The following is a 14,354-nucleotide window of genomic DNA, read 5'->3' as shown; positions in this document are numbered from 1 at the left end:
GTGTTCCCACTATCAAATAGTGACTTTGTTTTGCATTTTGAATGTCAATCTGCTGGCAATGTTTATCTAACTTATTTTATATAACAAAAAATGGGAACAGTTAGACTAAATTTTATTATTTAGAATGCTTACTAAATAAACTATACTGTCCTGTCTCTTGCTTTTTGTAATATTAATAAAGACTAAGGATTATGAAGATCATCATCTATGTAGATTATATATATATATGTGCACACATAATCAACATCAATTGGATAGCTGGAAACATTGATATATTACTAAAAGCAAACAAAAAAATCAGGTTTCAGTGGCCTGATAACCCATGCTTAAATACACATCTAGCACACAGGAGGTGTTAAATACTATACAGATACATACATATATATATATACATACACACACACACATATATATATGCATACACACACATATATATATACATACATATATATGTATAGTATGTATATATAGACTTTTCTTGAGAGTAAACTCCAAATTATTCAGCTATGTGGATTTATAAGTACTTTTCTCTTGATAATTCATTTGCTTAAAACATACATTAGTTGGGGAAGTGATTCATTAGTTTGTAAAAGGCAGGGCAAAAGGTACAGACAGACAGACACTTCTAAAAATACATGTATACATGCTGTTGAAACTTGCAAATAAAAGCAAAAGTAATGCATTATAAATCTAGAATAGTGACTCTTTGCACTTAAATATGAAACTTCTGGGAATGTTTAATCTGACTCTGTATAGCAAAAACAAGCACGGATATGTGCTTCAGCCATCATTACAGATGTTAAGTTTAGATTATAATCAGACATTCTTCCATAAGGTCATTCTTTCCAACTTTAGATACAGTTAGCATTGGAAACCAGTTTTTGTCCCTAAAAAATATTTTGAGGCAATCTTTAATATTGAAATAGCAATCCCTTATTTACTATTTATTACAAGTAATAGTAATAATACTAGTCCCTTATTACTAGCTATTTGCTAGTTGTAAATGTACTGGTATTTGCTATTCACTCATTTGTATAAATGAGTTTTGAGGCTATATTTTCTAACTATTTAGATAGTATTTTAATAGATACTGGCTTCCTTAAAAATAGAAAATGGTGAATGTTATTTAGAATTCTAAACTGCAATTAAACAAGTGGCAAATGTGATTTACTGTGCAGTGTCTATGCATTTAACATTTGGGAATACATCCAAAGCTGACATTAGCCACACAGCCTTTCCATTTCTTGTTTTTATGAGCTCTTCTGTGGGACATCTTCAAGAATTCGGTAGAGTTCCATTAAGATGAAAGGATCTGTTTGTCACTTATACCTATTGGTACACTCAGTTTTACCCTGTAGAGGTGGCTAAGAAATTCATTTAACTTACCTTTCCATATCTAATGGTAAAAATAAAGAATCTGCCTGCAAAGTGGAAGACCCAGTTTCAATCCCTGTGTTGGGGAGACCCCTTGAAGAATGAAATGGCAACCCACTCCAGTATTCTTGCCTGGAAAATCCCATAGCCAGAGGAGCCTGGCAAGCTATGGTCCATGGGACTGCAGAGTTGGATACGACTGTGCGGCTAACACTTTCACTTTCCTTATCTAATGGTAAAAATAGTTAAAAGAAATATTTTCAGTGTTTGGGACAGGGATGTTTGTGTGTGTGCACCCGTGCGTATTTTCAGGTTCTTGGGAGGATGGCTTGTGGAGAGGGGGAGTATGTATGCTACTTCCTATGGCTGGGTACCTGAAATGAGACTTCAGGATCCTCAGGCTTCCTTGAGGGGAAATTCAATCCAGTTGACTCTTCAAAGAACTAAGTAATAGGAATTGTCTTAAACACATCTATGGACTCAGGTCCTACAGAAATTGAAAAGTTGATCTATTCTTCTGTAGCTGCAAAACCCTGTTCACGTAGAGTAATGGCTTCAAAAGAGGAAGTTATCACAGGTCTCTTTTCCAGATATGCACATACACAGTTTAAACATGGGAATGTCTGAAACAGGGGTACATATTTAAATTGGGCCCACCAGGACCAGGCTAGGAGTGTGGCTACTGGGCTAGTAAGGAATGTATATGTGTCCATGGGGTGAGGGTGGGCTTCTCCTTAAAGGTATTCATTACAAATTATACACTTCACTCTGCAGGTAACATGAAGCTCACAGGTCACCAGATTTTCCACTCTGGTCTACATAGGCATGTTGCTTTAAAATTTACAGTTGATTTACAAGGTTGTGTTAATTTCTTGAACTCATTTCCACTACCTCTGCCATAACCAGGCACTCCCCCTCCAAACAGAGTAGTCTGTGCAACACAATCAGCTGACAGGGATGGTCATTTTATGTTCTCTAAGATGAGTATTGACATTCTTATACCAAATTCTACTTCTCTCAGACTCAGTGATCTCCTCCATCCATGACATTAACATCCAGTAACAGAATATGACAGCGGGCTGCATCCTTCAGTAAGAGAAACTGCTATCCTCCTCAGCTCACTTTCTACTGGCGCACTTGTCAGTTGCTAAAGAAATCCTTTTGCCAAAAGTAGGAAATGAGGAAAATCAAGTAAACATATAAATCAGTTGTTTCATTAAACTCAGTGTGAAAGAATCCTTGTTTACTAATTTTAAGGGTCTAAAGGAAGTTTTATTTTTCACCGACAAAGGTCAGTATAGTCAAAGCTATGGTTTCTCCAGTAGTCAAGTACAGCTGTGAGGTGGACCATAAAGAAGGCTGAGCTCCAAAGAATTGATGCTTTCCAACTGTGGTGCTGGAGAAGACTCTTGAGAGTCCCTTGGACTGCAAGATCAATCCTAAAGGAAACCAACCCGGAATATTCATTGGAAGGACTGATGCTGAAGGTGCTCCAATATTCTGGCCACCTGATGTGAACAGCTGACTCACTGGAAAAGACCCTGATGCTGGGAAAGATAGAGGGCAGAAAGAGAAGAGGGCGGGAGAGGATGAGATGCTTAGAGAGCATTATCGACTCAGTGGATATGAGTTTGAGCCAACTCTAGGAGACAGTGAAAGACAGGGAAGCCTGGCATGCTGCAGTCCACGGGGTCGCAAAGAGTCAAACACAACTTATCAACTGAACAAGAAGAAGCATAACTTACAAATTTATAGACAATGCTCATGAAAACTAGAGCATTTTATAAATATAGCCAAATCAAAATGACTCTACTCTTTCCTTTGAGTCCCAAAGTCTTGTGGCATTCATGTTTGCCTGAAATCTTTTTTAAAAATCTCTAAGACTTATCTGTTTAAAGATTTAAAAATGGTTATCTCCTGCAAGTTCCAGGAAAGAAATTATCAGATAAATTTCATGTGAAACCACCAATTATTAGATTTATTCCACTCACAAGCATCAGTTCTATACCAACTGCTAGTTCTTAAGCAGACAATTATTGTTAAAATATAAACAGCATTGTTATCTAATTTTTCCTTCCAAGAAAGTAATAAAAATTATTCTTTTGAAAAATTACCAGATATGCATAAAACTTTTAACTTTAACAGAAGTCAAAAATAGAGTAAAAGAGATAAGGGGAAAAAACATAACAGCAATAAATCTTTATTGAGGTTTTTTAACAAAATAATTTTAAAAACAAAAACCCCCACATGTAAACAAGAAAGTAAATAAAGTTAGTTGGCATTATTATGTACATCCAAGAATCAAAAGAAGTCGTGTTAACATTCCATAATCAAATAAAATGTTTTGACCCATCAATGTTCAGGGTGACTGTATTTAATGTTATCAATAATGGAATCTTACCTTTGAACATTATAAAATGGTTTATGGATTATAAAGTTTAGGTTTTCATTTTTCTCAATCCTTATACCATATGTCCACTAGTCCTAAAATCTGTTTATGTTGTCCATATTAGTTCAAAACATCCATTGTCCCAAATTAACCAGGTTACAGCTATTTGATCTCCTCCAGAAGAGTTTTTAAAGGGTGGGATGTGCTAAAATCCATATATGACAACATCGTTTTTCAAAGCTAACCTAATTCTAAATTCTATCTAACTAATCTGCCATGTCTTCATTTCTTCTCACTTTCTATACATACATTAAATACCATAGCAACTTTACCTTAAAAAATGCAGTTAATACATTAATACACATTCAGGCAGTAACTTCTGACAAAGTTGTAGTTTATTTACCAAGAAAAAATGCTAATTTTTAAAATTTAGGTTGAGTACTGTCATAGTAGTGTTACTTAATTGAGGATGATGGCTTCATCAAACCTCAATGAAGGTTTGATATACACATTAATACAATTCAAAACTAAAGAGATTAAATTATAATTCACATGGAGGAAATCTCCTCAGTTCTGGGAAGAAAGACCAAAATATATTGTTTTATTAATATAAAATGTTATTAATTCAGTGTCTGTTTTTGCTAATTATATTTAACTCACTTTATAAGCTTTAAAAAAAGAGCCTGGTTAATTTTTGTAAGAGGCTTCAATTTGAGTTTAAAATGTAGTTCTTTTCTGTCAGTTAAAATAATTTAAAGATGTGCACAATATGTTTGTACTATTTAAGGCAGGTGCCAAGCACATTTTCAAAGGTAATAAACTTACCAAGTAGAATGTTCTCCCAAAGGAAAAGAAAAGAAAAACTCATAACAGGTTTTGTTTAACACAGATGTTCAAATAGCACTCTTCTTTTAAGTGATTTAAAAATAATTTGGCAGCTGAACCGCCTATGGTCATAACACATATCACTTACAAAGGACAGGTAACAGACACAGAATTAATGGTATACTTTTAATATTCTTACAAGTCTCTTTAAGTTGGTGCCTCATGGCTTTAACAAGATTTGTATTCTGTGTAAAAAGATTCAGAACATAAATACACTAAGGAATGAATATAATTTCTCTAGGCCATGCAGAAAAGAAGTCAACATTTTACACATCATCACTCTCAAATAGTTCTAATTAAAATCCAAACTGTTCCCATTTTTGCATCATTGTCATTCTTTGGCAAAAGAGTCAAAATAGCCATGGGTTAGGAAACAACTGTTTACCATGGTCTTCATTTTCGCAAAATAAATGTGCTTTGTAAAAGGAATCTTCATTGTGCCTGGTTTATACTAAATAATTATAATAGGCAAAATATAATGGCTTTTTGGATTAATCTACTCCTAAAGCTTTGAGTTGCCGTTCAATCTCTTCATCGGAGATTGTAGACTTTGAAGTAGAGGCAGATGGTAAGCTTCGGGCAGCTGATGGAGCTTTGGCCATCTATATTAAAGAGAGAAAAAGAAAAAAAAAATGTGTATTAACAAACTTTCGGGTTAGGACATAAAGGATGTGCTGCAAAGAGGTGTAATTTACTTTTCAAACAAATATTAAAAAATATACACCTAACATAAAGGAAAACTTAAAACAATGAAGTGAAGAGAAAGTATTTCCATCTGAGAGAATAGAACATTCGTTCATACCTTTCCAGAGATTTCGATTCCAATTTCATCAAGAACTTGATTGACAATATCTTGGCTTTCTTCTTCATCATCAGAGCCATCAAAGATGTCATCAAGCGTGTCATTGACTTGAGGGGAGAAGAGGAAGCAAAAGTTACTTTCAAGCAGATTTCGGGTTAGGCTTATATTTTTAGAAAAAGGCCCAGCAATGTAATTTACACAGTGCAAATAAAATCTATGAATAGATGGAGAAAAGTAAATACCTTAGGGAGTTTACATTTAAGGAGAACAGAAGAAAAAAAAAAAAACAGATTCTGATAAATGGAAAGGTAAATGATTATAAAAGTTTCAAAAGGAAGAGATGACACCCATCTGGAAGGAAAAAATACTTGAGATGGTATTTTTTTCTATGTGTATTTTTCTATGTGTCACTGAAGGACACATAGATATACAGTAGCATGAGCAAAGACACAGTGGAAAGCAACAGGGATACATGTAAGGAAGAGTAAGTTCTTCTGTTTGACTATGTAAGGTGTATAAATGGAAAGTGGTTGGGAAGGAAAGAATTAAAAAAAACTGGCCTACGATTGCTATTAACATGATCACTGGGGAAGGTCCCAGAGGAAGAAAGACAAGCAACCTAGCTTGATCTTTCTGTAAGTAACCTGCTAACTGGGTGTCTGGTAAACAGACTAATACTTGCCTGCAAGAGAGTCCCTGTTTATGAACTTAGCAGGCTGTTTTCGTTTTAGGATTGTTGTAGCTACAATGTATGGGTTTATATCTATGAGTTCCTCCAAAATAACACATAAGATAGGTGATCATTTGAGGTATACATTTAACATATTTCCTACACTTTGTAAATGTTCTGTTCAACATGAAATAAGCAAATGGATTAGACATATCATCTGTGATGCTTATGTCTGTTATGGGAAGAAAAGACTTGGAGAGTCATTTCAGATGGCCCCACCCCTCTCCCTGTTCTGCATGAGTATCTTAATAGCTTGTATCCTTGACATTGCTAACAAAGCTTGATATTGGTTAAGATCTCTACTGAGCATTGTTTGATAATTTTGATTTTTTGTGTTAGTTTAATAGTATAAAATCAACTGGAAAAAGCTAAAGAGCTTAAGGCCAAAAAAAAAGGAACACCATCTCTGAAGAAGTAAAGTGAATGCTAAACTTTTACTTAGTATCTCAGTTTTTACACTTAGTAACTTAGTAACTGGGTAACTTAGTAACTGGGCAACTTTATGGGAAGTCACTTTACCACTTTGGGCCTCAATATTTGCATTGAGAAAAGAAAGGGGCTTGATCTGAAAATTGTTTTTGATTTACGATGTGGGACTTTATTTTTGTAGTTAGAAAAGTGCCACTATGGGAATCTTATCAGCATGCTCAGAAGTAAGCCTCCACAAAAATTATTTAGCAGTGATACTCAGATGGTAGTGAAGTAACAAGGGCTGTAGGGAGTCCAGGTTAGAGTTAAAAAGGGCCTGAATGAAAAACTACTCACAGAAAAAAATGAAAGAAGAGGTCAGAGAAGCACCGGAATGGTGTAACCAAGGATTAGCAGAGAAAAATGCTTTCAGGAAAAGTGTTAACAAAATTAAAGATGTAATAAAAATTTCCCAAAGATCTTGTTTCCAAAACCTGAATGTGAACAAGCATTGGAACAACACTGTAAAATAGAAATTCTAATTTGAAAAAAGTTTGTCCATCTAAACCTTGTATTTATCTTTGGATGAAAATACTAATGTTAATACACTTTACTGAAAAAACGAGTAACCACTGATAACTACTATTCTTTCAGACTTGCAAATTACTAAAATACAAATGAGAACAACTGTGATAGATACAAGTTTTAAATACAGGCTTATTGATTCTCTTCATTATGGCTTAATGGAATATTTAATTCCTCCACTAAGACCTGCTCACACCTGTGCCATCACTGGAATTCACAAAACATGTTAGATACTATGATCATTATATAAATGATAATTCTCTCAGTCGCTAAAAATTCCCTAATGATGTTTTTGAAAAATTATATTTTTAAAAGTAAAGGTTAAAGTAAAAACTAAAGAATTTTTGAAACTGTCAAAGACATATGCATGTGTGCTCAGTCATGACGGACACTTTGGATCCCCATGAAAGGTAGCCCATGAGGTTCCTCTATCCAGAGAATTCTCCAGGTAAGAATACTGGAATGGGTGGCCATTGCCCTCTTCTCCAGGAGGTCTTCCCAACCCAGGGATCAAACCCAGGTCTCCTGTATGGCAGGCAGATTCTTTACCATCTGAGCAACCAAGGAAGCAGTGTCATTAAACCACAGGAGGAAAATAGATACTCTGAAATAAAATACTAGGCTTGAATTTAGCAATCCTAGTAATTTAGATATTACTTTATACAATAAATGCTGTCAAATTAAAATTTGGAGATAAAAATAGGAGATAAACAACAGCTACACTGACATATCCCTATATATTTGTAAAATAGTTAGACAATATCTTTGTGAGACAATGATGCCAGTTTTGATGTATTATACAAGTAACAATTCAATGTATTATAAAGTAAGAATTCAATGTTGACCAGGGTGCTGTGAAGGGTGGCTCATTTGTTATTGGTGAAATAAAGACTAGATAGTCTTTCTGAAATAATCTGGTAGTCTGAACCAAATTGAGAGTCCCTTGGGCAGCAAGGAAATCCAACCAGTCCATCCTAAAGGAAATCAGTCCTGAGTATTCATTGGAAGGACGGATGCTGAAGCTGAAACTTCAATACTTTGTCTACCTGATGCAAATAACTGACTCATTTGAAAAGACCCTGTTGCTGGAAATGATTGAAGGCGGGAGAAGGGGACGACAGAGGACGAGATGATTGGATGGCATCACTGACTCGACGGACGTGAATTTGAGTAAACTCCAGGAGTTGGTTAATGGACAGGGAGGCCTGGAGTGCTGCGGTTCATGGGGTCACAGAGTCGGACACGACTGAGCGACTGAACTGAACTGATGAACCAAAAGTGTTATAAAAGTTAATAGTCTAAGAACACTGAAGAAATTCAGATAAGATATTACAGAAACATATTTATCAAAGGACTGTCACATAAACTGAACATTTTAAAACAATCTTACCAACCAATATAAGAATTGTTCAATAAATTAGGGTATATTGATGTTACAGAATATTAAAGCCATTAAAAAAAAACAGAAAATTCAAGGTTATGAGGACATGTTTATGTTATACTACTATGTTTTTTAAAGGCAAGATAAGATTCAAAATCATCTATATTATCGCACTTTATAAGATATAGAAAAATATAGGAAAGAAATAACATCAACACTATAGGTGGTGTAATGATAAATTTGTTTATAGCCTTATTCCTCTTATTCCTCATATTTCTACCACAGTATGTATTTTATACTCAATAAGAAGAAAATTAAATATTAAATTTAGACTCTGAAAGGGGGAAAAGAAAAAAGAACGAAAGAGCTCCATTATCTCTACCTATAATATAAATAGATCTTCTAGAGTATGATATATATATAGGATCTTCTATAATATGAAAATATATAAATATATCTTCTATATATTTACAGATCTTCTACAGTATGAAATAATCAACAAAACTCTTAAATTATCTAACTTATACTAGGAAGCATTGTTTTATTCACAAGTTGGTTTTGATTCTCTAATCTATAAAGTAAAACTGCTGAGGCCAAATAGCACAGAAATATGGCATCACATATTTTACATTTTTCTTTCAGCTAAATGTTAATAGAATTTTGAGCCCTACACAAAAACTAGATGAAATTCCAATACAGTCATCTATTTAGAAGGCAGCTGCATCATTTATTTTCTCATTTGTGCCTTCATGGATAAACATATGAGGTTGTTAGTAAATAAACTTGCTAATTCAAAGAGGAAAAAACTGAAAATTTCATTACAACTTATTAAACTTACTCATTTCTTCAGTCATTTCCATTTTCATGTTTTCCTTCTGGAAATTCTGCATTGTTTGTAATGTCTTTTGTGGATCCATCTTCTTGTTTACTGCCTGCATTGTCTTTAAATATATGAAAAGATTCATGTTACATAATTATGAAAATTTTACTATGGAATAAGTCCAAAGGGAATACATCAATAAAGGTAGATTTGTTAAAAGATAAACATTCTGCCATAATCAAACATAAAAGTATTAATATTATTTAAAAAAATTAAACTACTCATTTGGAAACCATCTGCTTAACATCTATATAATAAAGACCACTGTGGAAAAACTCATCTGAACGGTAGGCAAAAAATTAAGTAATAAAAAAATACTGCTAACAAAATCCATTGCTACTCATATAGGAAAATTACATTTGTCTATTATGTGGCAAGCAGGTAATGTCTAAATTGAAAAAAAATTTAACTTTTCTCCAAAAATTTTCATGTCTGAATTATAGGACACATATTTAACCTATTTATTCATTTAAAACCATGATTTCAAGAAATGATAAAAACATTGAGCTTTGCAAAATACATGAATATTTTATATTCACAACTAATTTTATTAAAACAAATTAATGATATCAAGTATGGCCAAAGTATTTTATAAATTATCATATATGTAGCTGGGTATATGTGTTTATTGTATGTGTGTTGTATGTCAGTTCAAAGACAGGAAGCAAACACAGTCTTTTATGCATGCTGCAGCCAAAGTAATTTTTTCAAATACAACACTGTACCCTCCCATCCCCCACCAGCTCACACATACCTAATTCTCTAAGGGCTTTGTGTTGTTCTTAGCACTGAAAACCCAATTCCATAAATTGACCTGTGAGACCAAACATCCTAACCCTGCCTAACAAGCCAGTCTCATTCTGCACCACTGCCCTCTAGATACACTGACCTTCTGTTTCCTTAAATGTCCTGTGTTCCCTCCCACCACAGGACCCCTGCATGTACTGTCCCTCTGCTAGAATGCTCTTCTTTATTTGCTTTCACTATAAATACTTCAGATTTCAGTTTCCCACCTTAGGGCAGCAGTTTCTGACACCCTAGGTTAAAACAGATGTTCCTGTTAAATCCTACGCACTACAGATAAAAGTTTATTTTATGTATTGGTGTAAATTATATGACTTTACTTGCAAATTACAGTATTGTTACAAAAATATACTGATAACAACTACGACGCTGACAGTGATAACAGATCAGCTAATGCCGATATATATTATTTCTGTGGGCCAGGCACTGTTCTAAGCACCATATGTATTCAATATAATAATATTTAAAGTTAAGGACCACATTAGGTATGTTTTCTTCCCCTATTACTTGCAGAAAATTGCAAAATGAGTTGTCTTCCTCCTCAATATTATTGAAAAGTTATCCAGCCCAGGTGTGTGATCTTCAGATAGGACCTTATCTTCAAATTAGACAGATATTTAGTTCTATCGATTTGTAAAACCAAAAAAGGAAAACAAACTTTTTTTGCTCTTAACCATGCATTTCCACTGTAAATGACTAAGATCCATCAAAAGTAAGTAAACTGACAGAATAAGCTTTATTCAGAATAAACAGCTTTGAAACAATCTGTTTTTTAAGGAACACCAGGTGCCACTGTACTTACTGTACATAAAATGGGCACATTCTACTTCATTTGTTTTATGGTCTAAAAGGCAATTTTAGTTAATCCTCATTATTTCTGGACTCCTTATTTGTGAATCTGCCTACTCACTGAAATGTATTTGTAACCTCACATCAATCCTTGCAGTACTGTTATGCTTGTTTGTGGACATGCACAGAGCAGCACAAAGTCTGAGTTGCCCAACAAGCATAATTCCAATTTAGGTCTCCCAAGATGACACCCTGCCATCTTGATTCAGCACTAATAATGGAAATTAGTGTCATCTTTGTGGTCTACTTTTTTGCTTTTGGTTGGTGATCGCACTGTTTAAAATGCTCCCCTAAGCATAGGGCTGAAGTATGGTCTAGACTAGTTAACAATTGTGATCAAAGGCTCACAGGAACCTAACCCTCCATTTCCCCTAGGAACAATGGCTTGATATTCCCTAATTCAGTGTTCCTCAAACTTTACAGAATGTAATTACTGCAAATAATGAGAATTAACAGTTATGGACTATTTTCCTAATATATATAACCCTGTACTTTCTCTCCTCTGTGGCTAATCTTTTCTTTTAGTGCTTCATATTCATACTCTTTCTTCCCTTTATTTGAAGCCTACTGGTAATTTTGGTCTTCTGGAAAGTCTCTCACATCATTCTATTCAAGGATCTGTGCAGTTCACTGAAACATGGAGCACAGAATGTTGTAGAGTGTAAAGCTTCCTTTTTAGCACATCTGAACCTTCTCCCACCCCCAAAATGAACTACGTAATATATGTGAAAGCAGAGCCGATGTCTTGAACTTCTGGTCTTTCACAGTTCTTAATACACATCAAAAAGCTCATTCTTTATTAAATGTCTGAAAGGCTCATAGTCTTTTAAGTTCTACAGTAAAAACCACTGTTTTTTTAATATAAGGACTGTAAGTTAAACTTAGATTCCTGATAAAATGAACTGATAAATTCTTCTGAAAATACTCATGCATCTTTCTGACACATTCATGAAAATGAATCAAGAGGAAATTATAATTCAAATTATTATATCAAAATACACAGCATATGAAATAAGAAGCACCAAAATCTTTTTAAAATTTAAGGAAAAAAAAATAATGTTTTAAGTCAATTTAAAAAATTTAGAAGCTACATGCAATCCTGGAACAGTGGAAGTACCTAAAATGAAAATTTTATATTAAAACAAATTGATAAAAAGCCTAGAAATATTTATCTGGATTATGTTTAATTATAACTCATTTGATTAAAAATTACAAAGATTCTCTACCATATATATGTTATTTATATATTTTATATATATATATATATATATATATATGAGAAGGAGCTTTAAAGCTAATTTGAATGCTGATATTTAAACATCTCAGATGAAATCACAAAGCTATGGATATAAAGGTCCCCACTTACTTTTGCTGTAGTAGACATGGCTCCTGCCATCTTCATCTGAGAATTCATCACTTTTGTTTGAGTGGACATGGAAGTGACTTTTGAACTGACAGCAAAAGTTCTTGTTTTCTGTTTCCTTAGATGTACAAGCTGTTTGGCTAAAACTCTGCAAGCTTCTTTATTACCAATCTTGGCCATTTTCTTAATTTCTAATTCCTAACAGAGGAAATAACAGAAGGAGTAAGATCATTAAAGGGGGAGTCCAGTGATTTGAGAAGAACAGACAAAGCATATACATTACACCCTTTCACCCTGATTATGAAGAAAGAGGCTTTTACAAAGTCATACAAATAGTCATTTGAGAGGGCAAATTGTTTTACATGTTTATATGGATAAGAAGGAACTAGTACTGTGTTCTACACATACAAAGCAAGTCTACAAAACAGTACTCACATAAAGCCCAAAAGAAAATTTAAAAACACAATCCAAAAGTAGGTAGGAAAAAATAAATCAAATGAGGAATTGGTAGAGGATAGCAAAGAAAAAAAAAGAGTACAGTGGTTGATTTGAAGCTAGTAATACAGACAACTATCTTCAATGAAAAGGTCCATTTACTATCTTCAGTAAGAGACAGATTGGCAAATTAGATGATGTTTAGTTGCTAAGTTGTGTCCGATTCTTTGTGACCCCAAGGACTGTAGCCTGCCAGGCTCCTCTGTCCATGGGATTCTCCATGCAAGAATACTGGAACGGGTTGCCATTTCCTTCTCAGAACATTAAAAATATATGCTATCTCAAAAAAGCAACTTTAATTAGCAAAACAAAGCTAAATAAAGCTAAGTAAAAGGATAGAACAAATATATTCTATATAAATACTTAGCAAAATCTGGAAATTTGGAGTGGTTACATTAACTAGGTTAAAAAAAAAAAAGAAAAGGGAATATTACCAGAATAAAAGGGGGCATTTCATAATAAAGGAATTAATACATAAAGATGTCAAACCAATCCTAAATGTGTATGCACCTTCAATAGCGCTTCCAAATTTATGAAGTGCAACTGGTACAACTGAAAGGATGAACAGACAAAAACACAAGTAGCATAAGGGACATCAACAACTCCTTTCTTAAGTATATTTTTGTATTTTAGGACAAGTGGACAGAAAAACTATAAAGATACAGATTTACAAAAGCACTATCACCAACTTGACCTAACCAACATTCACTAAAAACTCCATCGCCAACAGCAGAATACTCTTTGCAAGTGCACATAAAAAAAGGGGGGGGGGGGGATTACCAAAAATATACCACATTCTGGATCAAAAAACAAGGCTCAACAATAATAAAAGGATTGGAATCCTACAAGTATGATCTCTAACTACAGCGAAATTAAACTAGAAAGCAGTAAGAAAAATAAGAAAGGAAAATAACAAGCAGAAATTAGGCAACATGTTCGAAATAAGTCATGCAAGAATTGATGCTTTCCAATTGTAGTGCTAGAGAAGACTCTGGAGAGTCCCTTGGACAACAAGGAGATCAAAGCACTTAATTCTAAAGGAAATCAACTCTGAATATTCATTGGAAGGACTGATGCTGAAGCTGAAGCTCCAATACTTTGGCCACATGATGCAAAGAGTCAACTCATTAGAAAAGACCCTGATGCTGGTAAAGATGGAGGGCATGAGGAGAAGGGGGAGACAGAGGATGAGTTAGTTGGATGGCATCACCGACTAAATGGACATAAGTCTGAGCCAGCTCTGAGAGATAGTGGAGGACAGGCAAGCCTGATGTGTTGCAGTACATGGGGTCGTGACAATAACAATAACAACATAGAAAAAAAAAAAATCACAGGGGAAATGAGATAACATTTTGAACTTAATAAAATAAAAATACACATATCAAAATGTGTGAGCTGCAGTGAAAACA

The 14,354-nt window shown here is 34.0% G+C and overlaps 1 protein-coding gene across 1 annotated transcript in view; it reads right to left on the bottom strand.

Annotated features, from left to right (window-relative positions):
• Window positions 1–3,543: 3,543 nt before the first annotated feature.
• Window positions 3,544–14,354, bottom strand: part of CHMP2B (charged multivesicular body protein 2B) — a 30,708-nt gene continuing 19,897 nt past the window's right edge. Inside the window, exons 3-6 of the mRNA XM_061134410.1 lie at window positions 12,454–12,648; window positions 9,393–9,495; window positions 5,451–5,557; window positions 3,544–5,250 (exon numbers count right to left, since the gene is read on the bottom strand). Of these exons, the coding sequence (XP_060990393.1) occupies window positions 5,140–5,250; window positions 5,451–5,557; window positions 9,393–9,495; window positions 12,454–12,648 (516 nt within the window). The 3' untranslated portion in view covers window positions 3,544–5,139. The remainder of the gene's footprint in view (window positions 5,251–5,450; window positions 5,558–9,392; window positions 9,496–12,453; window positions 12,649–14,354) is intronic.

Source organism: Dama dama, chromosome 31 (genome assembly GCF_033118175.1).
Source record: "Dama dama isolate Ldn47 chromosome 31, ASM3311817v1, whole genome shotgun sequence".
NCBI lineage: Eukaryota > Metazoa > Chordata > Mammalia > Artiodactyla > Cervidae > Dama > Dama dama.
This window is presented reverse-complemented; position numbering and strand designations above follow the sequence as displayed.